The 25,733-nt window shown below is 53.8% G+C and overlaps 3 protein-coding genes across 3 annotated transcripts in view; all 3 read right to left on the bottom strand.

Annotated features, from left to right (window-relative positions):
• The window catches only part of LOC119111792 (testisin), a 4,045-nt gene extending 2,058 nt beyond the window's left edge, over positions 1-1,987 (bottom strand). The window contains exon 1 of the mRNA XM_037235615.1: positions 1,850-1,987. Within this exon, the coding sequence (XP_037091510.1) occupies positions 1,850-1,969 (120 nt within the window). The 5' untranslated portion in view covers positions 1,970-1,987. The remainder of the gene's footprint in view (positions 1-1,849) is intronic.
• Positions 1,988-2,797: 810 nt separating this feature from the next.
• Positions 2,798-4,346, bottom strand: LOC119111275 (chymotrypsin-like elastase family member 2A). Its single transcript, XM_037235095.1, has 3 exons — positions 4,201-4,346; positions 3,718-3,872; positions 2,798-2,934 (listed from the first exon to the last, which is right to left on the bottom strand). Exons 1-3 carry the CDS (start codon positions 4,311-4,313, stop codon positions 2,798-2,800), a joined length of 405 nt encoding a protein of 134 aa, XP_037090990.1. The 5' UTR covers positions 4,314-4,346.
• Positions 4,347-4,372: 26 nt separating this feature from the next.
• LOC119111790 (fibrous sheath CABYR-binding protein-like) lies at positions 4,373-25,116 on the bottom strand (the record flags this gene model as incomplete). The annotated part of the gene is made up of 4 exons (XM_037235614.1): positions 25,074-25,116; positions 6,655-7,000; positions 4,878-6,175; positions 4,373-4,384 (listed from the first exon to the last, which is right to left on the bottom strand). Coding segments are annotated over exons 2-4 (1,656 nt in total), but the record flags the coding sequence as incomplete, so codon positions are not given.
• Positions 25,117-25,733: the final 617 nt, after the last annotated feature.

Below are 25,733 nucleotides of genomic sequence, written 5' to 3'. Positions count from 1 at the left end.
CCAGCGAGGTCAGAGGTCCAGGTCGCTCACCGACACGGACCATGTGTCCAGCTTGCATGAAATCAATACAATCCGAATGCAGTTCGACTGTTTACATAACCACTACCACGCGGCCATTTGCAACACTATTTACATAACTCTGCGCGACAAACCTCAAGCGTGACCTTGCTTCTTTCCTTTCAGTAAGCCCCTGTGAGCCCTCATCGAGTCAACCAGCCTCTGAGACCAATGTCGACCAACGGCTCACGAGATCGAAGAACAATATCTTACAGCGCCCGGACAAGCATCTTTGGACGTCAGCTATAGCCGTCGCCGTGTGCGTGTCTCCGTTACTGCCGCCTGTTGCTCGGCAGCTGCGTCGGCTGAGTCGTGGGCTAGATCTCCCTTGCAGGCCGTCGCATCGTGGCCAATGACCGGCTCGTGATAGTTCCCGTGAGGGATGCTCTCCTGCAGTGTCATGTGCTGTTTGATAAACTCGGAACTCGCGCGCGGACTGGAGGCCCCTGAAAAGCGTGAAGACTGCTGCGATATCTGTGCCGTCTGCGGATCACCGGGGCCCCCTCTCCTGTCAGTGAACCCCGGTGCTCCTCAGCTGGTCCGGAGGTACCTCTTCCCTCGGCGGTTCCTTAGGAGGTCTCTCCCGTCAGTGAACCCCGGTGCCCCTCAGCTGGTCCGGAGGTACCTCTTCCCTCGGCGGTTCCTTAGGAGGCCTCTCTCCCGTCAGTGAACTCCAATGCTCCTCAGCTGGTCCGGAGGTACCTCTTCCCTCGGCGGTTCCTTAGGAGGCCTCTCCCGTCAGTGAACCCCGGTGCCCCTCAGCTGGTCCCGGAGGTACCTCTTCCCTCGGCGGTTCCTTAGGAGGCCTCTCCCGTCAGTGAACCCCGGTGCCCCAGCTGGTCTCGGAGGTACCTCTTCCCTCGGCGGTTCTTGGAGGCCTCTCCCGTCAGTGAACCCAATGCCCTCAGCTGGTCCGGAGACATACCTCTCTCCCTCGGCGGTTCCTTAGGAGGCCTCTCCCGTCAGTGAACCCCGGTGCCCTCAGCTGGTCCGGAGGTACCTCTTCCTCGGCGGTTCCTTAGAGGCCTCTCCCGTCAGTGAACCCCGGTGCCCCTCAGCTGGTCCGGAGGTACCTCTTCCCTCGGCGGTTCCTTAGGAGGCCTCTCCTCAGTGAACCCCGGTGCCCCTCAGCTGGTCCGGAGACACCTCTCCCTCGGCGGTTCCTTAGGAGGCTCTCCTTCAGTGAACCCCAGTGCCCTCAGCTGGTCCGGAGGTACCTCTTCCCTCGGCGGTTCATTAGGAGGCCTCTCCTGTCAGTGAACCCCGGTGCCCCTCAGCTGGTCCGGAGGTACCTCTTCCCTCGGCGGTTATTAGGAGGCCTCTCCGTCTCAGTGAACCCCGTGCCCTCTCAGCTGGCCGGAGGTACCATCTTCCCCTCGGCGGTTCATTAGAAGGCCTCTCCTGTCAGTGAACCCCGGTGGCCCCTCAGCTGGTCCCGGAGACAGCTCTTCCCTCGGCGGTTCCTCGGGAGGCTTCTCCTTGCAGTGAACGCCTAGTGCCTCTCAGATGGCCCCGTCCTAATCAGTAAGTCCCAGGTCCTCTTAGGGGGGCTCCTGGGATCAGTCAGCATGCCCCTGAGGCCCCTTAGCGAGCTCCTCTCCTCCCCCCCCCCCCCGGCGAGCCCCGGGGACCCGTTCCGCCTCCCCCCTCCTGTGAGACCCAGGGACCCTCTCTCCGCCCCTTCCCCGGTGAGGCCCGGGGACCCTCGCGGTCCCTCCCCCGGTGAGGACCCGGGGACTCCCCCCCCCCCGGTGAGACCCAGGGACCCGCTCCGACCTCCTCCCCCACTCACGTAGCAGGCGTCGGCCGAGCGCTGGCCGCCGGCGCAGAGGAAGTCGCGGTCGTCCAGCGCCGGTCGGCGCAGCGCCAGTCGCTGCACGGCGCCACACTCGGCGCGTGGCAGCACCGGCATCGAGGTCTGTCGCAGCACCCCGGGCGTCCTCTAGAGGCGAGTCTGCGGCGCGGCCGACGCTCGGGTCAGGGGCGGTTCAGCGGGTTGGTGGGGGCGAGAGGCGGAGGCCGTGAGGTCTGACACAGCCGGTGACGCTGGGAGACCCCACCGGCACAGCACTAGCGGGGGCAGCATAGGCTTAAGTCAGTCCTGGTCTGGGAGCAAGCGGAAGCCGTATACCCCGATCTGCATTTGTTATTACTGAAGGCATTAAGTATCCCAATAGATTTCGCAGCTTGCACGCACAGAGCAATGCAGTAACAAGAAACTCACGACTACTTAGTTTATATTTCCCAACTTGTGTTTGCAGAGGCTTACTGTTTAGTCTTAATCAACAATTTAGTTTGCGAATTGCGTCGTAGACGATTGGTGACGTCAACAGTTATATCCAATAAATAAACCATAGCGAAATCATGCCCTTACGCGGCCAAAGCAGAGGTTAATAACACATGGCTTAGCATACACAGTCTTCAGAGTGGGGTGAAAACTTACAAACAAGCGGTCTGATTGAAATGTAGTAATTACAGCGTCATCTTATCTTTGGCTTCATTTTATCACATGAATTATCAAACCACATCAATAATACACAAACAGATTAGCTCATCCATGCGTAAACAATTGACTGGCAGGAGAACAGAGATTTAGTGGAAACCGCAGGAGTCCTTTCGTCCGGCGCGGTTCGGCAAACAGTAGACCCAGTGTGCGTCACATCGGTGCGCTGGGTCACCAGCCGGCAGCGGGCTGCGCTGGGCCTCAGGAGAACACGCGTACCTTGCTCGGCGTCCGCCGTCACCTCCTGGCCTCGGCCAGGCCGTAGCCAGTGACCGAGCAGCTCTGGCGAGCCGTCAGCTCCATGCCCTCGGGCGGCAGGCAGAGCAGGCACACGGTCCGATCCAGGGTCGCCGGCCGCGACAGCTTCAGCAGGCCTGCGGACAGGCGCGGACGCGCGCTCAGTGGCCATGACAGGCGACAGGGGCGGTGAAGGCATCTGGGGGAGGGGCTTACAGTGGCACCGGGTGACGGAGCTGTGGAAGGATGACAGGCGACAGTGGCGGTGTAGGTACCTGAGGGAGGGGCTTACAGTGACACCGGGTGACGGGACTGTGGAAGGATGACAGGCGACAGGGGCGGTGTAGGCATCTGAGGGAGGGGCTTACAGTGACACCGGGTGACGGGACTGTGGAAGGATGACAGGCGACAGGGGCGGTGTAGGCATCTGGGGGAGGGGCTTACAGTGGCACCGGGTGACGGAGCTGTGGAAGGATGACAGGCGACAGGGGTGATGTAGGCATCTGAGGGAGGTGCTTACAGTGGCACCTGGTGACGGAGCTGTGAGAGGATGTCGGACGACACGGGTGATGTAGGCACCTGAGGGGGGGGCTTACAGTGACACCGGGTGATGGAACTTTGGGAGGACGTCAGACGACACGGGCGATGCAGTGATGTCATGAGGCAAGGTTTACTCTTGTAAAGCACAGCCACCCAGGACGCACATGGTTACTTTGCAGTCGCCACCAGATGTGCATGTTTGAATGACACTACGAATGACTTTGCAGTAAATCTATATCGGTAAGGAGCATACTGCGCCTCAGTCAACCCATGGCCTGCAGTTGACAAAAGGTTGCACTGCAGCGTTTGACAGCTCGGAAATGAGGTTAGGAAGAGTTGCGAGCGGGAAAAAGAGCGAGATCAGATACTGTTCAGCTTACCAATGTCGTTGGAGTGAACATCACTATCTATCTGATAATTCTCGTGAATGATGATCTCCTGCAGCTCCATGTGTTGTACGCCAAACTCGAGGCTCACACGGAGATTGGAGGCGCCCAGCAGGACCACAAAGTCCCGCAGTGGTTCCTTGAACAGCCTGTCCGCAGGAATACATAGTGCCATCAATAAAAATTCTCAAACTCTCCACTCCCCACTCATAGACCAGGCCCGTCCATCTGAAACATACTATGGGCTGCAATACAGCTTTTGCACGTTCGCTACGTCCCCTTAAGTTCGCAAACTTCAGCATTCCATTTCCTAATCAGACACAATGTATCAGCCTTGTATACCGGCTGTAGGGAACGAGTTGATGCTGACGGTGCCAACAAAGAGCACATTGAGAGACAGTGATAAACACAGGCCTCACACCTGCGCCTGAGCCAACAGCCGGCGGCGCCACAGTGACGCGCCACATCTCACCGCACCTGGAGGCGCAGCTGGCCGTGGTTAGTACCAGGTCGCGCTCCACCAGCGAGCCGGCGCACACGAAGCGGTACGGCTGGTCGGGGTCGTGCGTGCGCCGCAGGACGGCCGCCATCCAGCACCAGACCACCGTGCTGGTCACCTCGCCGCCGAGCCGCGGTGCGCGCTGTCGGCGCCGCGGTGGCGCTGCCGGTCGCACGGAGCGTCAGTCGGCGGGGCTCGACCACATCCGCGCCACGTACGTAGCGACAGGCCATGGCTGGACCTGGGGTTGCGGCAGCGGGGTTACTGGGGTTACTGGGGTTACGCATGTGCTTTGCACTGGGATGCTTCTGATGCGATAAGAAGGATTCACGGTCGATTTGAGCCATCCTTGGGATGTTACTGCTGTATGGGAGATGACGTGACAGTTTTAGTACGACGCACTGCGGGCGCGATCAGATTTCAGCAAGGGAAACTGAACCACAACTGGGTGACCTTCGAACTCGAAATCTTGCAACCAACAGGCAATGACATCTTGTTGCTACAGGTGTCATTAAGTAGGTTTTTTGGCATTAAAGAAAGTACATGCCATGAAGCGTATGATAAGCAATATGACAGTATACATGAGTCCAATCCATGGCATCAGGCGATGCTGAGCCGTTGGCGGAGCCGTCGCCAGGCCTCCCCTGATACTCACGTATCGACTGCGCGCCAGCAGACTGGCGAGTGACGAGCCCATCATGCCGCAGACTGGCGGGCGGACGGACGTGGAGAGGCTGCCCATGGCCGCGCTCAGCGCCACAGAGCCGTGCGCGTTCTGCGGCGGCGCCTTCAGCTCTGCCTCCTGGGCACTCCCGGCTTTGAACTCCTCCAGTTCCGCGGCGGGCTGTGTCGATGGGGGCCGTTCCGCAGAAGCGCCGGAGCCCGAGGCACCGCCGGTCTGCGCGGCGTCCTCCTCTGGCGTGGCTGTCACGGCGCCTGCGGGGCGCTCTGCCGTGACTGCATCCGCCGGAATCTGCGGTGCCGGGGTCGACTCCTCGGGCGCCTGCTCGTGCATCGCTTCCGCCTCCGCCTCCGCCTCTGCCCCGGAGCCGGAGCCCTCGATGGCGACGTCAGCCGCCAGCGGCAGCAGGTCGTCGCCGGGCGCGGGCGCGTCGCCGCTGCCCTCCAGCGTCGCCTCCACGCCGCCGGCTTTGGTGCCGGGCCGGATTGGCATCAGCGCCGGCAGCAGGTGCTGGTCGTAGTCGACGTCGCCGATGTAGTCCAGGTTCTGGTCCATGACGGGCACGTTGGCCAGCGGACCCAGCTGCTGCGGCGGCGGCTCGGCCGCGGCCGTACTCGGCTCACCTGGCGGCGTGCTCGTCGCCACGCTGGCCGGCGTGGTGGCGGCCGTGGTGAGCAGCACGTCTGCGCCGGCCGGCAGCGAGGCCTCCTCCTCCGGCGGCGGCAGGTCACCCGCTTGGAATGCGTCTGGCGCCGGCGGCAGCGACGTCGTGCCCAGGTTCACGTTGTTCTGGCCGAGGCCGACCATAGAGCCGGGCTCGAACGTCTCGCCCGGCTTAGCGAACGGAAGCGTAACGGCGCCACCACCCTGCTCCTCGCTCGGCGGCCAGGGACCCGTGTAAGGCCGCGTCACGATGTCCACAATGCCCGTGCTGTCCGTGATGATGGCTACGATGTCGACGATCTGGCTGTTCTCGCCATGCGGCTCCTCCGGCATCTCGTCGCCGAAGTTGACGATCGAGTCGACCAGACCGTCATCGAAGGTGGTGCCCTCTGTCGTGGTGGGCGTGGGCCGCGGCGTCGCCGTGCGCCGGCGCTCCGCGTCGAAGCGACAGCAGGAGAACTCGACGGACGGAGTGAAGGCGGTGCGCAAGCCGTGGCAGTGGCCGCTCGCATCGTCCTCGAAGTCGTTGTCGGAAGAGCAGTTGTAGCCGAGCACGCAGTAGCCGGCACCGGCGCCGCAGGTCTGCACACCCTGGATCACGAACAGTCCTGCGGCGCGTGGACCCGACGCTCAGCTGACCTGCACACGTGCGCGACGCGCTTACCTCGAGCTGCGACTGTCGTTGCGCATCACTACACGGTGCGGACCACACACGGCGTGTGCTAATGAGCCGCGACCATTCCAGTTGCATATGTGATCAATCCATTTTTAGATGCGTCACGTCCCCTGCTGGTGTCATGACCGATTTATTGGGCGAGTGGTTTACAACATTCGAAACGTGCGTAAATCAACTAACGGCAAGGTCGGCGAGGTGAGTAAAGCATAGATTTTGATCCACACGTTTAGTGTGTAGCTCGACCTGATCCTACATTCAACACATTATCAAGTGGCGTACTGCCCGCTCAGCGAAATCCGTTGCGAGACATCTGGCCAACGTGGATTTCGTCACGAGCATCGAGCATCGAAACTGCATCTGTAAGGAGCACATTGGTTGCGGTACATGGAATCGAATCATAGTGCACAATACCTGGGTCTATGATGGGCTTATCTGCAGGCTGCTCTGTGGTCATTGTGGGCGCAGCGGGCTGGACGGGCGGCTGGTGCTGTGCGCTCGGTACCACGGCCGCCAGCTGGTCCAGCCCTGCGAGCATCTGATCGAGCTCCTCGCGCGCGGCGCCGTACTCGGCGGGCGGCTGCTGACCGGCAGCCGCCTGCCGGAACAGGTACTGTAGCTCGCCCAGGATCTGCTGACTCGGCGCCACCTGGCGACCGGCCGGGGGCGCCCCCTGGCGGCCGCTAGAGGACGACACCAGCGGCACCGCGCCGCACCAGCCGCACAGCAGCAGGCAGAGCAGCGGCCTCATGGTGGGCATCTGGCGGCAGTCGATCAATGCTTTGGGTCTGGAAGACAGGGAGTGTAGGGAAGCAAGGTCAACTCCAGGTACAGCCCCTTTGGTCAGTACCCAGCTGACCGTCCAAGTTCGGCGACTCACAACGAATGGGTTGTTTTTGCGGCGGCCATCATGCACATCCAAGGCCGATTCCTAAAAACTGCATGGATTATTTACTAAAGCTTAACGGCTGATAAAAGATATGGCTCGCTTACCGGAGCCATATCTCGATAACCAAGGGTCGCAGTGCCACAAAAGTTGCCTAGTGGGACAGGCAATGGAATGGGCTATCGAACTGGTGTGAATTTGTGGCACCATGTGGTACGCGGCACGTGCATACGTGTTGAGAAGATAGAATTGGCTGCTTTTGATGGTTTTTTATGTTTTGGGTTGTATCTTGGCACCCAGTGTGCGTACAGGCGTGAATGTTGTTTCCTAAGATTCACAACTGAAGCGGCTACGCTTTCAGCGTGCATCGCGAGTTTGTGGAACGCACCGTTGCGCTGCAAATTGCAATACAATTAGCAGGGGGCAAAGTTTTAAAAATTCGGCGCCGAATACAAGCCACTACCGTCAAAACTATTCATTATTTAGTGTTGAAAACTACATGAGCGTGCTGGCCAATTCATTCTTTCTCTATACCACCTTTTTATTATATTTTGACCCATGTCGCTCGCAAATGAGCCTAAACTTGCATGACGACTTTTTAGGATTGCATAACGGCTTTTTGCGCCGCGACGAAAGAGGTTTCCGTAAATGCTCTTTGTCGTACTCTACGGCACCATGGTATCATTTCAAGGTTTCAGTCCACCCCGGTGTCAAAAATATCCTAAGATTTTTAGTTGGTCACTCAACTCGGCGACAGATCGGCGACAAATCAGGGTATTTCCTATGGCCCGGCTGCTCGACCGATTTGTTTTTTTTTTAACACCCGACTCACAGTGTCCCGAGTTTGACGGCATAAAATGCTGAAAAAGATCCAGATATGCGGATTCATCTGCCCGCAAGGGCATGTTTCAATCGTTGCGACGCGACTAATATCAGGTGGGCGGTTTACTTTCAATGCACTGCAAATTTACAAGCAATATTCCCATTGCAGTGTCTTGAATGCCTGCCTAGAGTTTAATTTTTGCCTGGTTTACGTCGCTGACGGTTGCCGCGATTCAGCATCTTGTCCTCAGCGACGAGAGGCACTGACAGTTCAGGATTAGTCAGCGGGCTGATCCGATCCAGTTAGAAATTGACCTGAGATTATCCCAATCGCCTTTTAAGACACCAACAAGGCTGTTGACACACTGTAGCGGACACAAGCGACCAGTCCTCTTCCCTTCAGTTCAGTTCAGTTCGCGGCTTCAACTCTGTTTTGTGAAGAAGTGGGAGACATCCATATTTATTTATATATCTAGGCGACATCCATATTTTGAGGATCCATTGCATATGTTTTCACCGCTTCCCAAACCTATCTTTAAAAATTATGCCTCTGCTCGAAATACAGTTATTTCATCAATGTTTTGATGCATTTAAATAATCATTCACTATTCAACCTCTTTTGCAACATGTTGCTGGAAATTCGCATGACAGCCAATGATGTATGCCATGAGAAGGCAATAAAAGTTAAAAGTGGGGTGGTGTAGCAAATGTAGGAAATGAGGAGGGGGAGGGGTACAGGTAGCATTGCCATCTCCCCTCCACCGATGGTTTTACTTCCAATAGCAGGAAGTTTTATGGTAATGTGGTCCAAATGTCCTATGAGGTCAGTGGAAGGCTGGCATTTGGTTGCTTCTGAGGACAATGTTGGCTCTTTCCTGATGATAGCACTCCTTCTGTAACAGGAAAGCTCTGGAAGTCATTCATTCTGCAGTATTCATTCATATGCATATTTTCTTTGCACTTGTAAGCATGATGTTGCATGGATGCACATTAAGCTCTGTCATCGAGGGGGTGAATCTCTGGAATCAACTGAGACAGAGTTTTTCCTTGGCACATGGATTAATAATAAACTTTCAAGTCTGTCCCACTGCATCAAAGTCGATATTCGTAATGCGAGAGCAGTTTTTCTTCTGCAGGCCAGGAAAATCGTATTCGATACTAGCGCCACGCTATTTTGCGCATTGGTCCCTCCAACCAGTCTCAGTCTTACCACTTTCTTCACTACTGGCTACCTGGCCGATTAAGTATGAAATAGATATTACGACGGACACCAGCAAAACAATGCTCAACAGTTACAAGTTTACTTTTTATAAAAAGCATAACTTTTTTTATAAAAATCTACACTGTGCAATCATGAAAATGCTCCAGCAGACCGGGTATGAAGGGAAACCTTCATCTGGTGCGCGGCGAAAACGGCGAAGTGGGCGCAAGGGGCGAGGAGCAGCGGGAAAAAACGTTTTTGGGACAGCAGTGTTGGGCAGGGAAAACGGCGAGGGGACGCGTAAACTTGGAGGGCAGGGTACCGAGCTGTATACGCCGTTGGAGGCCAGCCGGAGTGACGTGCTGCGTGGCTCAAATACATAGCATTTTTTTAGATCCGCTAGCTGGTTCTTACACCGGGTTAAGCCCAAGATCGTGATTGCTTACGCAGTATTGTGATGTTGATTTGCAGTTTATATGCTTGTGTGGGCGATAACGGTTAACGGATAACGGATAACGGATTGTCACACGGCTCCGTGCATGGTAAAAGGTGGCGGCGACGCCGATTGTTCGTTACGGGTGAGACCACTGTCACTGTGGATCGTAACGCTAACGATCTAACATTTCTCTGGCGGTTAACAACTACGGTGGCTCAAACCGGGCCGCCGCTGCTATCATCAACGCCTTCCAACAAGACAGCAGAGACGGACTGGCTGCTTAAAATCAAATATAGGAGATTCTACGAAGATCTGGCGCGCAAGAGACGCAGCGGGTTACTTCGTGAGCCTGCTGTGCAACGGTCACGCCAATGGGCTCGGCTGCGATGGCACCGCCATCAACACCGGAACGACAGGCGGCGCGTTCCGGCTGTTTGAGCTGTCCACCGAGTCACCCGTACATTGGTTCATCTGCCAGCTGCATGGCTACGAGCTGAACCTTCGCCAGCTGCTGCTGAGCTTGAATAGCACGACCGCGGGACCAAAATCTCCGCAGTACGCGGAGATTTTCCGCGCAGATCTTCGCGGTCCGCAGAATCGTCGCATGCCGCCCGCCGCACCCGCCGGCCTTGGATCACCTTGCAGTGCTCGTAAAACGTCACTTCTTTGAAACCAGAATTGGTAGGGGGACTTTTTATATCAACACGCATGCAATGAATGCCCCACAGGCTTTTGACTTGGTTTGATTTGAAAAAGAAGATTTGAGCAAGACGGCACAATATGCCGCATTGATATCCTCAGAAAACCGTAGGGGGGGGGGGGGGGGGGGGTCGCATCGTCATTTCTCTCCCTCCTTTCTGAACGAGTATCGTAATCGGAAAGAACTAGCCGCCTGATGTGAAGTCATCAACAAATTTCGATACAATTTACTTGTTGGGGTACGGTGAAAGGCGCCCACCAGGCAAAACATGTCGCACCAGGCTTGGAGCATGCTTAAGGTATGGTAGATGGTTTGATGGCGATTGAGATGGGGCTCGAAGCGCACACGTAATTTTCATAAGGGGCATGGCCTCGAGGAGGCCCGCAATATTGGACGTCACCCCCCAATGCTGTTTGCCACTGGTTTGAAGTCTGCCATGCATTCTGCTGCCCTGGCTATCGAGCGAGGTCCTTCGTTGTATCTTTTTTGTGGTCGAGGAAAACAAACCCAGTCGTAGATCTAGTTAAAACGTGAGGCCCCGGGAAGTTCCGAGAGAGGAAGAAAACTCCTGCTGTAATTGGGCTGTCTCAGCCTGGGGCGGGTGCTCCTGCTCTCCTAGCAGTAGCGTTTATCCTGACATTTGTTGAAGGACAGTGTACGATTGAGCGTTTTGGTTGTGTGCATGTCCAAAATTGCAGTGTTGAAAAAAGCTTTTGGTGATAGGCTGACACCTGGCAACTCCACTGGGCATGAACTTCATTACCATTTTATCATATGATATCGCGTGACGTCGCTGGCGACAATTTTCCTCCAGAAATTTGGTCGGCAACAAAAAGCTCACTCTTACCACCTCTGGTCATGAGAGCGCTTTCGTCTTTCCTTAAGATCTTTCGGGGTTGCGAACCAACCGACAGGGTTGACACAAAAATTAGGTATGGGCGTGGGTGGGGTTCATAGTGGACCCATAGATGGCGCAGAGCCCCATCCATCCACTAGATATTGAGCCATAGGAATATGGTCGGGCGCTATGAAGTGGGATTCACGTTGGATCCCGCTTCATAACGTGGCTAATTCGTCATCCAAGATCTATGCACGACGCCGTACAGACCCTGCTGCCGCGCCGAGGAACGGGCAGACGTGCCGTCACCAGCGGCCGGTACGGACCACTGCCAGCGGCGGCGGCGGTGGCGGCGATGGCGGGGCGGCCGGCGACCCCGGAACAAACAAACCCGGTCACTAGCCGTGGCAATCAACAGCGGGCCGGTGTCTGACATCGTGTGAGAGAGAGAGAGAGAGAGAGACGAGGAGAGAGAGGATGAGCGAGGAGAGAGAGAGAGAGGAGAAGAGAGAGGAAGAGAGAGAGAGGAGAGAGAGAGAGGAGCGAGAGAGGAGGATGAGAGAGAGGAGAGAGCGGGCGACGAGGTGCGAGCGTCGTTGCCGGCCGTTATAATGCTCAGGATGCCGTGAGAAAAAATACGGCAGCTTCACCGAGCGAGACCGTAGCCAGCATACACTGAGGGTACCTATGCATACCAGCATTGCTGTTCGACGGCGTGCTCATGCTTGCGGTACATAATGTTGCCCTGGGGTGCCGTAGTGTAGTGGTTAACGCATCTGTCGTCTAGCCACTACGGTACCAATAATACACGCATAATAGATATATATATATATATATATATATATATCTATATATATCTATATATATATGCATATATGTATGCATGTATGCATGCATGTGCGTATGTGTGCACGTATGTATGTATATGTGTGCATGCATGCGGTATATGTGTGCATGCATCCATAATACAAGCATGTTTGCATGCATGTACGCATGCATGTGTACATGTGCATGCGTTTGCATGATTCGTAAATCTCCACAACCGGGTTCTTTCGCTTTTTCGATTCAGTCCGCGCGATGAACATCGCAACGAGCTGATCAGTTAGTGTAATTGAAGCAGAGTGCCGATAGTCTAGTGGTTGGCGCAACTGTGTTAACCAATGCACACCTGGAAAACCGAAGGCACGGGGCTTGATTCCTCACGGTGCCCAACCTTCCTGTCAGGTGAGAGACAGGCGACGCCATGAAGCCTCAACAGCCGAGCATGTCATAAAATACCCGATGACGTATTTCAATTGCAATTTGCGTACGACCGCATCGCTTTTAATAAAGAAAAGCACGTGGGCCGCATTTGGATAATCAGCATGTAGCCAGATCGCCACACCTGTCCGAAAATGCCTCTCCGATATGGCCTCGACCTGCATCTGGTGGGAGACAATGGCGTGCGAGTGCGAGCGACGTGAGAGCGAGTGGCCGGCGGACGGGTTCAGTTCGGACACGCAACAGAAGGGCTTCGGATTCGCAACAGAAGGGTTTCAGAGCCTAGCGTAGAACGGTCAGACACATCAGAGCGCAGGACCGTAACGGCAGGTAAACTCTGTCGCTCCGTTGGTGACCTCAGCAGGTGAAAAGATAGAATGTCGCGCTCGGCCAAAAGTTCGTTGATATTGAGCCACTCGACGTTTTCGAGGCGGAAGGTATGTCTTTGGGCATCGCGGTTCCACTGAAAACTCTGGCACCAAAATCTAAAGCTCTTTGGACCCTATACTTTTGCGCTTGCAAGCAAGCATTTACACTGGCGAGCTTTGGCTGAGTGATGTGACCTGACATGGCCCTAAGTCGCCATTTCAGACCCCGCTCACAGTTTGGGGAGCTTCACACAAAATAGGCATTTTGCAACTTGAATACCACTGTCCTTAACAAGAGCCTTTCGCTCAATCGATGCATGAAGTCTGTAAGAGTGAGAAATGAACTCTCACCTTAACATGATTGGCCCCTGTGTAACGTTGACCCAAGAAAGTATGACCACTCCTCCGATGCAGGAAAACGCGACAGTGCCGGCATCGAAGCTATCTCAGAAAAATATCGCATCCGAACGCTCAAAAGCAAGATATGCTAGGCGACCGGATCTAACAAACATTAACACTTCCATAAGGCCATAATGCTGCGAGCTGACCTGAAACCTTACCAACTTTTAAACAGCGTCACTGCGCACTCCACCCAGTTTGGTGGTGCGAATTCGGTTTCAAGCGGGTTCGGAAGTTATCGAGGGGCCGCTCCGACGGCATCTCGGGACATTTTCTTTTGTGGCACATCTTGTTCACGTTTGCACACTTCACCCGGTTTAGTTTATGCGTAGAATTTGAAGGACCACCGGTCGTAAAAAGTCAAGCCATTGGCGTAGCCAGAACTCTGCCGAGAAGTGGGCCGAATTGGGTCATGGGCCCTTGCAACCGAGGGTAACTCACTCTCTTCTTCGCTTCAAGACCTAGCATTGGATTCGGGACCTTTTGAGACTTGAAATACTATCTTGATGCCTTTAAGGTTATTGTAAAAGCCATTCGGGCGTCCTACAGTGCTCCAAGAAGAGTCCTGAGACATAAGACAAGCGGGGAACCTACCCCAGGGAGGAGGGAGTGCGGACATGGCCCCTAACAGTTCTCTCCTCCCCCCCCCCCCCCCCTCTCGCTATGACAGCCAGACAGCCAGTTACACTAAAGCGCGCTACCAACCTTTTAAACATGTCCTGCCCCGGAAAACCGTAATTTTGTGGGTTGTTCTGGATGCGGGCCCGGGTTCCTAAGACCACGTCGGGTGCCGTCACCCGCAGTCTGCTGGGACACAAAGCCCGCCACACCTGTCCTGTCCTGCCAACGAGACATCGACCACCGCGGGTCGAAGCCGCCTCGCCATCACCAGGCAGGGCTGCCTCGTGGTCGCGTTAGCCCCTAACAATTGATCGTGCAAGCGGTGTGGCATGCCTTAGGGTAGGCAGGCGGCGCAGTGCATGGTGCGGCACTGACCGTGCTGCCTGCCGCACGCCGAGCGGCCATGAGGTGAGTAGCCGGCAGCATCCACATCCCGACCCTCGGCCACGAGGTAAGCCAACCGGCAGCAGCAACATCCCAACCCCCGGCCACGAGGTAAGCCGGCCGGCAGCAGCAACATCCCAACCCTCGGCCGCGATGGTACGTAGGCCGGCAGCACCAGTATCCCGACCCTCGGCCACGAGGTAAGCCAACCGGCAGCAGCAACATCCCAACCCCCGGCCACGAGGTAAGCCGGCCGACAGCAGCAACATCCCAACCCTCGGCCACGAGGTACGTAGCCGGCAGCACCAGTATCCCGACCCTCGGCCACGAGGTGAGCCAGCCGGCAGCAGCAATATCCCGACCCTCGGCCACGTGGTAAGTAGTCGGCAGCAGCCACATCCCGATTCTCGGCCACGAGGTAAGTAGCCAGCAGCAGCAGTTTTCCGACCCTCGGCCACGAGGTGAGCCAGCCGGCAGCAGCAACATCTCAACCCTAGGCCACGAGGTAAGTAGCCGGCAGCAGCAGTTTCCCGACCCTCGGCCACGAGGTGAGCCAGCCGGCAGCAGTAGCATCCCGACCCTCGGCCGCGTGGTAAGTAGTCGGCAGCAGCCACATCCCGATTCTCGGCCACGAGGTAAGTAGCCAGCAGCAGCAGTTTTCCGACCCTCGGCCACGAGGTGAGCCAGCCGGCAGCAGCAGCATTTCAACCCTAGGCCACGAGGTAAGTAGCCGGCAGCAGCAGTCTCCCGACCCTCGGCCACGAGGTGAGCCAGCCGGCAGTAGCAACATCGCGAGCCTCGGCCACGAGGCAAGTAGCCGGCAGCAGCAGTCTCCCGACCCTCGGCCACGAGGGTGAACCAGCCGGCAGTAGCGACATCGCGAGGCTCGGCCACGAGGTAAGTAGTCGCAGCGGCAGTATCCCGACCCTCGGCCACGGGGTGAGCCAGCCGGCAGAGTAGCAACATCGCGAGCCTCGGCCAGGGTAGGTAAGTCGTCGGCAAGCAGCAGTATCCCGACCCTCGGCCACGGGGTGAGCCAGCCGGCAGTAGCAAACATTCCGAGCCTCGGCCACGAGCTCCCCCCCGCCGCGGTAGGCGGCCGTCCGCCTGAGAAGCCGGCTCGAAGCCGGCGGGGGCACGCGGCCCGGCTCGCGCTGCACGGGGGCCGGCCGGCTAAACAGGCCGCGGAGGTCACACGGGGAGTGTCGGCACGGTCGCGGCATCATGGCTGCAGGCCGCATTCCGCACTCGCGTGGTGCGACCGGTCCCGCTGGCTGATATCCGGGGTCACCCCGCGCAGGAAGCCCGACGGGGTCCGCCGTGCCGCACCGGTGACCATCCATCCGGTGGCTGCGCTGCCGGCGGTGGCACGGGTCGGGCAACAGGAAGGGGCTCCGAAATGGGTACAGCGGACCACACCGGAACACTGACGGCTGCCGGAATGACGCGATGGTGACACGGCATTCAACTAAGGTCACTGATTAGCCTTGACTCGCTCAGGGGTGCGCCGCAAGTCGCGATTGGCTGCGAGGTAACAAAAACAAAGCCAGTGGTGGCATACTCGGAGTACAACACATTCTACGCTTGCTTTGTTTGGATCGTGCACGGCTAATGCCAGGCTTTTTAGGATCAACTTATCGATCACCTAAAATAGAGTGAACTGCTGATTTCATGAAATGTATGCGATGTATCATCATGCATCTGCAGACGAAAGATGCCCCGACAGATAAAAGTCGTTGGTAGCTGACCACCAGCTTGGAACGAAACTTGTTAGAGCAGTGTTTCCATGATTTGAGAGTCCATTTCCATTTCTCCTTGAACATGGACCAAGGTATGAACGAAACTAGGTAAGTCTTGAAGCAAGTGCTACCAATGACCTTAAGAGCTGACTGTTTTGAACATTTCAGAATGTGTTTTGTCAGCGTGTTTATGTGCAAAAATTAAATGCTACAAAATAGTACGCTCTAATGTTCTGAGCCGCAAACTTTTAAAGGGCATTAACACCTGCTTTATCACTTGATTGATATGCCTTGCATCTACACTGTGCTCAATAACTTGAAATATATTTTAATCCCAGTCGCGTGAGGCATGCGTAATCTTGTCTCATATGGTTTAAAAGAATCATGCAGGCGGTTGTTACGTGCACAAAGTGTTCTACACTTTATTTCATTGTGGCGACTTAGATCATAGCGTAAGTTTTTAACTCTAGGTATCTCGCTAGTGCCTAACCCTTGCATCTCAGTGGTACCAAGGCTTCTGTGTTTAGCCGTTTTTTGACTCCAAACATGCCTCGGCTGAATTTGGCCACAATAATGGTCACATTGCAATGCGCCTCCCCAGGGACCGCCGCATTTCCCGCCTTGACAGGGAATCCCCCCGTTTGGAAGCATCTGTACGGCCCTTACATACCACTCAAGACGTGAAAGCTTGACGGCTATGGAGCAAACCAGCACGCGTCAGAAGACGTATTGGTGCGAACTCTTGTGTCCCTCGCGCGTGGGGTGAGGTGTGGGCACCAACCTCCCGTCCAGCACAGGGCGCACACGAATGAAAGGCGGGTTTTCAAGATTTGCATGCACCCGAGATATAAATATTTTCCTGCTTTAAAATGTATTTGGTGACCTCTGACCTGACCCATGGTCATTATATTGTGCAAGGGACAGGATATCGCCCATTACGCATCGATTGATAAAGGTTTCAGTCCGATCTGTCGCATAGGGATTCGGAGCATGGGTTGTCTATAAACCGCTTTTGTCGGTTTCGGGCATTTTTCGTGACCTTTGATCCACCCAATGTCATCTTCCTCTTGAAAAGGATTAGATTATCGGTAATGGCACATCGCTTGGTGAAAGTCGTGTGCCGATCAGTTTTCCTAGGCTGGGAGCATGGGTTGTCTGCAGCCAAGTTTGACGCTTTCAGGCCTTTTTGAAGAACTTCGACTGACAGCTGTTCTTTGACTCGTCCAAGTTTCACAGGATGCAAAGTAAACATGTTAAACGAAAAAATAAGGAGCTGATTATGTTCATTGATGCAGCTACGCTGTTATTGGTATCATCAAGTTCCAACAAATTTCAGGCGCATTCAATCCAAGATGCTTTTCGGAAACATCAGATGTCATAATTCAAGACACCCCTAGGATATCTTGTTCGCCCAACCCATCTCGCATGTACCTACTCCATGTTGCAACTCAGCTTAAATGTTGAACAGCCTCCATTGCACCACAGACTCCGTCTTCCACGGCCTGAATCAGCGGAGGGGACCAGTAAACTAAAAAGCGACATGAAGCTATGACAATTTTGGATCTCCACAGCCTATTTACCAATATTTCGATCGGCATCATATGGACAGAGCCTTTAGTCACCCTGACCTGTCACTGCTCGCTACATCAAGAGAGATTCTCCGCCAAATGCTCGAAACCTGCACGAAGAAGGTACCGTTCCGGCATCCGGGAGGAAACCTGCTTTATCAGGTCGATGGCGTTGCTGTTGGGTCTTCCCTGGGCGTACTCTTCGCCCAAGTCACATGCCCCACATCGAGACACAAGCTTTGACCATATGGAGCTAGAGCCATTCACGTACTGCAGCTACATCGACGATATTTTTTAGAGATGCGTGACGACGAGCGTCTCCCGCAGCTGAAACGAGAACTGGAATGCGCGCCCATCCCCATCTTCACCAATGAGAGAAGCGCAGAGAACAAGCTGCCGTTCCTGGACGTAGATATTGATGCAGCGGGCACGAGGCGTATTGCAGCGAGCATAGTGTCCACAGAGTCACACGGCCGGCTCAAAATGCGGCCGTACAATCAGCTGTTGCATGGGCCCAAGTCCAAAACAGTAACGGAGTCGACACTCCCGTTTCTAGGCGAATCAGACAACAGCCTACTAAAAGGACGAGAAGATCATACGAGATATCGTGACCAAAATCTGTCGGTCTGTTCTGCCTGAGGATGAAATTAAGCTCATCGTCTAGCACGTGATCCTTAAAGTCACCACTCCCCAGCCTGATCATGAATAATAACTTATCTAAAATACGTCTCTGCTGAATGAAAAATAGCCAGTGCATTAGCACTGGCTATTTTTATATATTCTTTATAGCACCGGCACTGGCACTGGCACTGGCACTTTATAGCACTGGCTATTTTTATATATTCTCATCAGCCAGAAAAATAGCCAGTAGTGTGCCAGCTTGGCCGCAATACCTGCGACTGTGTGCGCAGTCCTAACGGCACCTGTACAAGCCACACGACCACGACCCGCGGCGGGCGTGTCACAATGCACCTGCCAGATTGAGGCCCTAATCTCATCCCAAGGAGGCCCACGACACCCAGCTGTGGTTGCCACACACAGTGCAAACTTCCTGACTTACCAGGGAGTATGACAAATTCCCAGGGAGTTTGTAAACTCCCTGGGTGATGGTCAAAGACTTTGTGAATGCCGTAGTTAGTTTGCAAGGTACCCAGATAATTTGATAAATCCCAAGGGTATATGGAAAAGACATTTCCACATGCAACTGGCAATTACAAGTTGGCTGACAACAGAAGAATGGTAATTAATCGGTTGAGGTGTTGAAGAAGAAGGGGACACCCGCACCTCTCTGTAAAATGGCTTCCGTGCAAAAAATGCGTGTGAATGAAATGCTGACTTTGACAGCAGTAGAAATAGACAGACGCGGAACAACACGTGGATCGAAACATATTATGCACCAAAATTTCGCCGTGAACATGCAGACGCTGCAAATCTTGCTTGCTCTGGTGATGAAAACGTAACGTGCACTAATAATCCTTCAAGTGGCGTGTTAACCACGCCTGCTCTGCCTGCTCGTCTCTTGCTAGCTTGTTGCATGTCACCAAGTCAGTGGTGGACGTGGACCCTGCATCCTGCTACACACCAAAAAAACCTTGACTGGCACCCAAACCAATCATTCTTACGGCCCTCTTGGTATTGAAGTTGTGTTGTTCTTTGTTGTAGCCATGGGATATTTTTTTAAAGCTTTGATGCGTGCGTTTTAAATGGATTGTTTCCGGGATCAGGCGCACGCCTAGCAGCGCTTGTTGGGTGAGCCCCAACCCCTTCCATTAATTCGCCCGATTCCAGGTCAACGGCAGAATTTGGTGACGAAAGTTTAGCGTGTCGCGATGCTCGGTACGATCCGTCCTGCCCTTGACGACATCTGACCTTATACGCGTAACAATAAATATTTGCTACCTGGTGCAAACATTAAAATCGAAGGCGGCGATTTAACCTAAAGTGGTTGTAAGCATAAGAGTGAGCGTACACGCACTGAAAAAACACACAGCTGGGGCGGCCAGCTTGTAGGGACCTCGACACGCCCACCTCAATCATTTACGCGAATCGTATTGGTCGACACCCTCGGCCGGACGCCAGGACTGGCCAGTAATTGCGCTGGTCGACGGCCTCGTGCCGACGTCTGTGAACAGGCCCTTGCCCATTCAAGTAATGCGTCGCTTTTCCGCTCGACTTCATGCTCGCGCTATTACGGGCGTCGACAGTGGAGGGGAAGGGGTGCACACATTCCCAGACTCCTTCATTCTCCTTCCTGGTTGTGACGACGGCACGAATACAGGAGGCGTGGGCGCTCTTTGTGTCCATCCCTTGGCAGATACAAATCGTACCAGACATAAAAAATTCGGTGGTTTGCTTGCAAGTACAACATTTGCGACCAAACAGTAAAGTGATGCATTAAAATCGTGCATTGCTGAACAGCTACCACTTGCTATTTCTTTTATTGCTCGAAGCTTGCGATGAAAGCTTTCACAAAATTTAGCTTACACAAAAGTTAATACATTTTTATGCCTCTCTCGACGTCATGCACTGGGTGGCGCCACGGGGGGGGGGGGGGGCAGGGGAAACGTCTCCCTCTATGGTCGGATAGCAGCGGACAGCCCCTCCTATCCTAATAACCTTCTTGCGGCATGAAACATCTTATTCGCACAAATTGTTTTGAGGTCGTCCTAATTCCCATTTTTCCAAGTGAAGCTCTTGATATCGGTAAGATTACATTGCTACAAACTTGTATGATGCTACCAGGATTTCAAAAGACCGCTTGGGTTTTTCTCATATACTGGACATTCGGTGCTTATCCAGTAAGGCATAGTCTTCCATGCTTAGAGTTTAATACCAGATTAGCAGGTGACTAGAACATCACGTGCCTGTAGCCTGTGCGTGCTAGACGTTGTTGAAGAGAAAGCTGAAAACGTGTTTTAAAAGGCAGCGTACAACGCAGTGCAGTCTCCTTAATTATCCAGGTGCGGCTGTTATTTTTGCACGCTCTCGTCAATGCCCTTTCTTTGTATACCTTAATCATTTGGGTAAAGTTATTAGGTAGACAGTGTGTAATGCGACCGTTTGGATAAGGCTGATATTGTGAGTCTGTACATTTTTTTCTTCTTCTGCTGAGCTCCCTTTTCTACGATTAACATACTTTCTTTTATTTGTTTTGAAGAGGATGTGTGAAGGGCGTATATGAACTTGGATGCCTTTGATTCGTGAAAATGCAGTGCAGTACAACACATTCGTGATTGCAACATAACGTTCTCCAAGTTGGAGCACGATGAACTGATTCCTACAATTAAACTTGCATATATGCCTGCACACATGTTTGCGGCCGGCGAGGGTGCGTGACCCGGGTCGGCCACGGCCATCCCCACCAGACTGGCCAACCGGCAGAGAAGTTGGCTGACCCGGCGGCAACAGCCGCACCGGAGATCAGCTGCATCGAACGTGCAGTCTACATGGACAGTCATTATGCGGACGACACTTCCCGAGCGCAGGCATCCCAAGGCGAAATTATCACCCAAAGATACGGTTTGTCATCTTGGAATGCGGTCAAGGTGATTTTTTTCCAGAAACATCACATTCATTTTTCATTCTAAACAAGGTTTCAATTTCTGCCTCGCTCACCCGTCGTTAAACGTAGATGACTTGATCTGCTTTTGTGTGTAGGCAGGGGATAGCCAGAGCCTTGGTAAGAGGAACACAGGGTTGACAAAAGCCTCCTTTATGGTGATCCCCCCCCCCCCCACCCACAAAAACTATCCCCGGACACTGTTTACTTGTTCACAAAGGACACGGATTTCTTCGTTTCATTCTTATTTTTACGTTGTAACTAGAACAGAAACCAGAAGCTACCGTGCAATCAATTCCGTTTACATTTTTAACATGCGCCAGGTTGGCCAGCTAGATACCCTTTGCTCGGCTAAGGGGTCACTTTGCCCCCCCCTGAGATCTCGAAAACTAAGAGAGCTGGAGACACCAAGTTCACAGGGTGTGTTGACCTGTACGTGAACTCACTTGGGTCAAAGTTTGGGGTTCCTAAGTCATGGCTTTCGGATCAAACAGGGTCAAATTCCAGGTTTGTCTCTAAGGGCCCCCAGAGCCTACATAGCTGTTTCTAAGCAAAAGATCACATGTTCAGCTAAGGTCGGTGACCTTGTTTGACCTTTTGAAGGTCATGGTGACCAAAATAATACAAGACTGCTCTGAGCTTTGCATTTGAATAAGCGAGAAAGATTACGCTAGGCAGTATGTTTCTAAAAACAAAATGTTGACATGGGTCATTTATGTCAATGACTTATTATGACCTCTAAAAGTTCATGGAAGATGTATAATACGGCTCCTGCTATCAATAAATTCGAAATGAGCACCAGAAACTATACAGAAACTATAGCTATCCCATACAGCAAGCCCTAGGGTAATAAAACAGGTTGGTTTTGACCTTGGTCTGACTTTTACGCCCGACCTTAGGTCAACGTAATTTTCTCATTCAATATTTGTGTTGCTTAATGAAGCATCCCAGAGATGTACAACTTCGTTTAACACTCCATTGTGGTCTCAGATTGAACGATCCCCTTGAAGTTGACTTCGCCAAAACCATGACCTGACTTTGACCTGCCATAGGTCGGCGACCTTATAAAACACATCTAAATTTTTAATGTCAAGCGATCTGCCATTCAATAATCTATAGCTATGCAAAACATGGCGCGGCTGCACCCAACAGTTCTGAAATCATTTTGGAAACACCTTTGGGCGCGAGTCAATTCAGCCCCCCCCCCCACCGGGGCGCGTGTTCAGGTCAATAAACTGCAGAAATTAGGCGCTTAACGAGCGCATGGTCGCGTGGTCAACAATGTGTATTAACATCGCCAAGCCATGTTTGTCATTATGTTTAACATTCAGTCAGAGTCGATTAGTGATACAATTTATTTAACGTGGTTTTTAACATGCGCGATCGCAAATCTTGGCAACAAAAACCTCGACACCAGGCGTTGCAGTCTCCATAGTTCGTGGAGCGTTAGCGTTTAGTCAGTGGTTAACTTTTCGTCATGGTCCACAGGTGGACGAAAATAATAGCGATTCTGAAATAATTATCTTTAGACACTTGAATCAGTAATACAAGTTACGTGACGTAAGTTCGAGCATGCGTATTTGAAATCTTAGGTTAAAAACCTCGACGCCAGGCGTTGCAGTATCCGTAGGCCGCGACGCGTCGGCTCAACAGCTAATACTGGGCTGTGGCCAACGGGTGGACGAAAATGATGACGCGTCTGAAAGAAGCACCTTTGAAAGCTTTAGGACATCAAATCTTACATCTACAAAGCAGTCTGGGCGCACATTTTACGTGTGCGCTTTTCAGACCAATGATATGAACGTATTGACTCTTAAAGCACCGCGAAGTGGTGCAGGAATATGGTAATGGAACTGGAAGAGTAAAGGTAGATTCTCCATTTTTCGTGTTTCGGGACCTATTAATCCGTCCAGAAGACGGATAAGCATGGCGCCCACCGTCTGGTGGCACTTGCAGTGGCCGACGCCGTTCAGTTTTACGGAAGCTGCAACACAGACCATCGCTGCCCTTGCTCCCGAGGTTGCGGGCGGGAATGTTCAAACCTTTTGATAATATTTTTCACGAATCCGTTCTGAAAATATGAACGTTCTTAGGCAAGCATGGGATGGCCTTGTTCGGTTTTTTTAATTTCATTTCGACCTACTCTCTTCAATACGAATGAGACCTCCACTCTGCTTAGCAATAATGAGGCCCCTTATTCCCTTTCGGGCAAGGTGCCCCTTGAGTAGAGCACCAAGGGCACATAACCGGTACCGGTCAAGAGCTGAAGGGTCACGCCGTCCCATCGCGAAGCGTCTTCTGGCTGTCATTCTAGCGTCATGGGGCGGGATCTCCTGGTCGATCCGGAGACCATTGGAAGGATATACCACATCACATTGTCCCTCTCCCTGACACGGGAGGCCTTATGATGCGCGCAGTTGGCCCCGGATCAGCACAGGAACCATTATTGACGCAACAACATCCCTGATCGCCAAAGTTGGTCCAATCATTGTCACACAGGCTCCAGTTCTGTGTTTTTTCTGTTTTCGTCACAGATATCGAGGAGTCCCTGAACGTAGATTGCAGATGAAGTAGGGTCCTAAGCTTGTATTAACATGGCTGATCCATGTTCGTCTTAAAATGTTCAAGATCCAGTCAGAATTGATTACTGATAAAAACTATGTAGCGTTGTTTTCAACATACGCGCTCGCAAGTCATAGCAACAGCAGCCTGAACGCCCGGCGTTGCAGTCTCCCTAGGCTGCGTAGCGTCGGCCCGCGGCTGTGACACTAAGCGATGGCCAATAAGCAAACGAAAAAGATGACGCATCTTGAGAAAGATGGCTGGTAAACCAGGTAATCGGCATGCATATTTAGATGTGGTGCAAAAGTAGGCCACACACAACCTTAATATAAAAAGTGGGGGGGGGGGGCGAGTAACACTGCTGACCCCCTTCAGCTTAAGAAGCAGGGGGGCCATGGCCCCCCCGGCTCCCCCTGTTCCTACGTCCATGCTTAGATGCAAGTGGCGGCGTCTACGAATTGCAAACGTTATTTGACAACGTGAAACCTCTGGAAGGCCAACTGCAAGGTACACTGCCAAGTGGCCTGAGCAGAAGCACACCAGGAGAAAATTATAAAGAGGATGAGGGGGCGTGGGAAACCAACCATAATCGCTACGCAGTAGACAGTGCGAGACGAAGGGGGGGGGGGGCGGGACTGACAAAGATCAAAATGGTGTGTAAAATGTTCTAGTATACTTACGTGACCATGCTCTGGCACATCAAATGCCGCTTTGTCAAGACGCCGTGCACTTGTCACGCCCAAGGCTGGCGCGCATGCGTCGGAACTTCGTTAAAGGCTAAGATTCAACTCGTTTGTGTTTGGGGTTTTACAACTCAGCTGCTAGGGCTATGTGGTGTCGCCTGCCTATCATCCTGACAGGAAGGGCGTGCACCGCGAGGAATCGAACCCCATACCCTTGGTATTCCAGACTACTTACACGACTACACGAACGGTGCCATGTTAAGGCACATTACCGATGCCTTTCTAGGGAGGAAGTCAAGAAAGACATTGGGAGTGAAGGCAAGTGAATATTGGATAACATGGTACGTTTTTCGGAAGTGTGCCGTTTTCTCCCGCCCTCCCATACCTCGTGGTCCATGTTAAGCTTCGTGCCTGATGACATACTTCCGTTACCTGATCACTATCATCTCATGAGCTGGAGCACATACAACACCTACCCCTATCCTTACATCGTTTAGGCAGCAGGAAGCATGTACTCGACCATTGACAGCGCACCTTATGCACGCATGAGATCGATACAATGTGGTAATGCTGAGATTGCTTACTAGCAACATCGTCCGATACCAGTGAGTTCACTACCTAGAGGAGGGTAACGCCCATGCACTGTTCAACGCGTTGCAACACTATATGAGACCACCAAATCGTGACATTTCCGGCATTCCACCAAGCCCGGTTATCTTCACCATCGCGTCAGATGTACATCTCACTCGCTAACAGGCTGCCGGTCCGGCCGAACCGACATGGCTCGCATACGCCACGTGCACTCACCTCTGTCCTCCCGCGGGTGGTCACTCGCCGGCGTGGCGCGAGCGGAGCGGGGCGACTGGCGCGCGCTTCGCGTCTGTCTGTACACGGACCTGACCCGGCCAGCGCCGCGGCGGCGGCGGCGGCGGCGGCGCTGCTCGGACCGAGCGCCGTTTTTCGGCACGGCCAGCGGCCAGGTGAACATCCTCTGCGGCCGGCGGCGGGCACCGCTAGCCGGGCGGCTGCCGGCCGCCGGCGCGGCGGTCAACGGGTCAGCGCAGCCGCGCCGGCCGCGCCGTCCGGCGGCCGGCGCCGCGCGGGGCCGGGCGGGGCAGCGCCAAAGCGGGCACGTCGCGACCCGCTGCTGGCGGCGTCACGGCACCTGGGTGCGCCGCTCCGCCTCGCTGCAAGCCCTGGACGATCGCAGCGATTCGCAGGGTCGCTGGACCTGCGGGGCCATGGTTGGGTTGCAAAGAGCAGGGATGGTAGTGAAGACTGGGGGATTTCTTTCGTAGCATCGTCGTGTGCCCACATGTGTTTGCAGCGCCAGAGCAGCACTGTGCTTCCTTGCACGTCCACCTGTTCCTTGGCTACAAAAGCACTGCCTGACCCCTGCTGTGGAAACCGGCCGTGACCACGCTGCGACTGTGCCTGGTTGGCACGGGTCTTACGACATGTCATCTC

The sequence above is a fragment of the Pollicipes pollicipes genome, unplaced genomic scaffold (genome assembly GCF_011947565.3).
Source record: "Pollicipes pollicipes isolate AB1234 unplaced genomic scaffold, Ppol_2.1 Scaffold_7261;HRSCAF=8764_pilon_pilon_pilon, whole genome shotgun sequence".
In the NCBI taxonomy this organism is placed as follows: domain Eukaryota; kingdom Metazoa; phylum Arthropoda; class Thecostraca; order Pollicipedomorpha; family Pollicipedidae; genus Pollicipes; species Pollicipes pollicipes.
The sequence above is the reverse complement of the archived record's forward strand: the minus strand, read 5'-3'. Positions and strand labels throughout refer to the sequence as shown.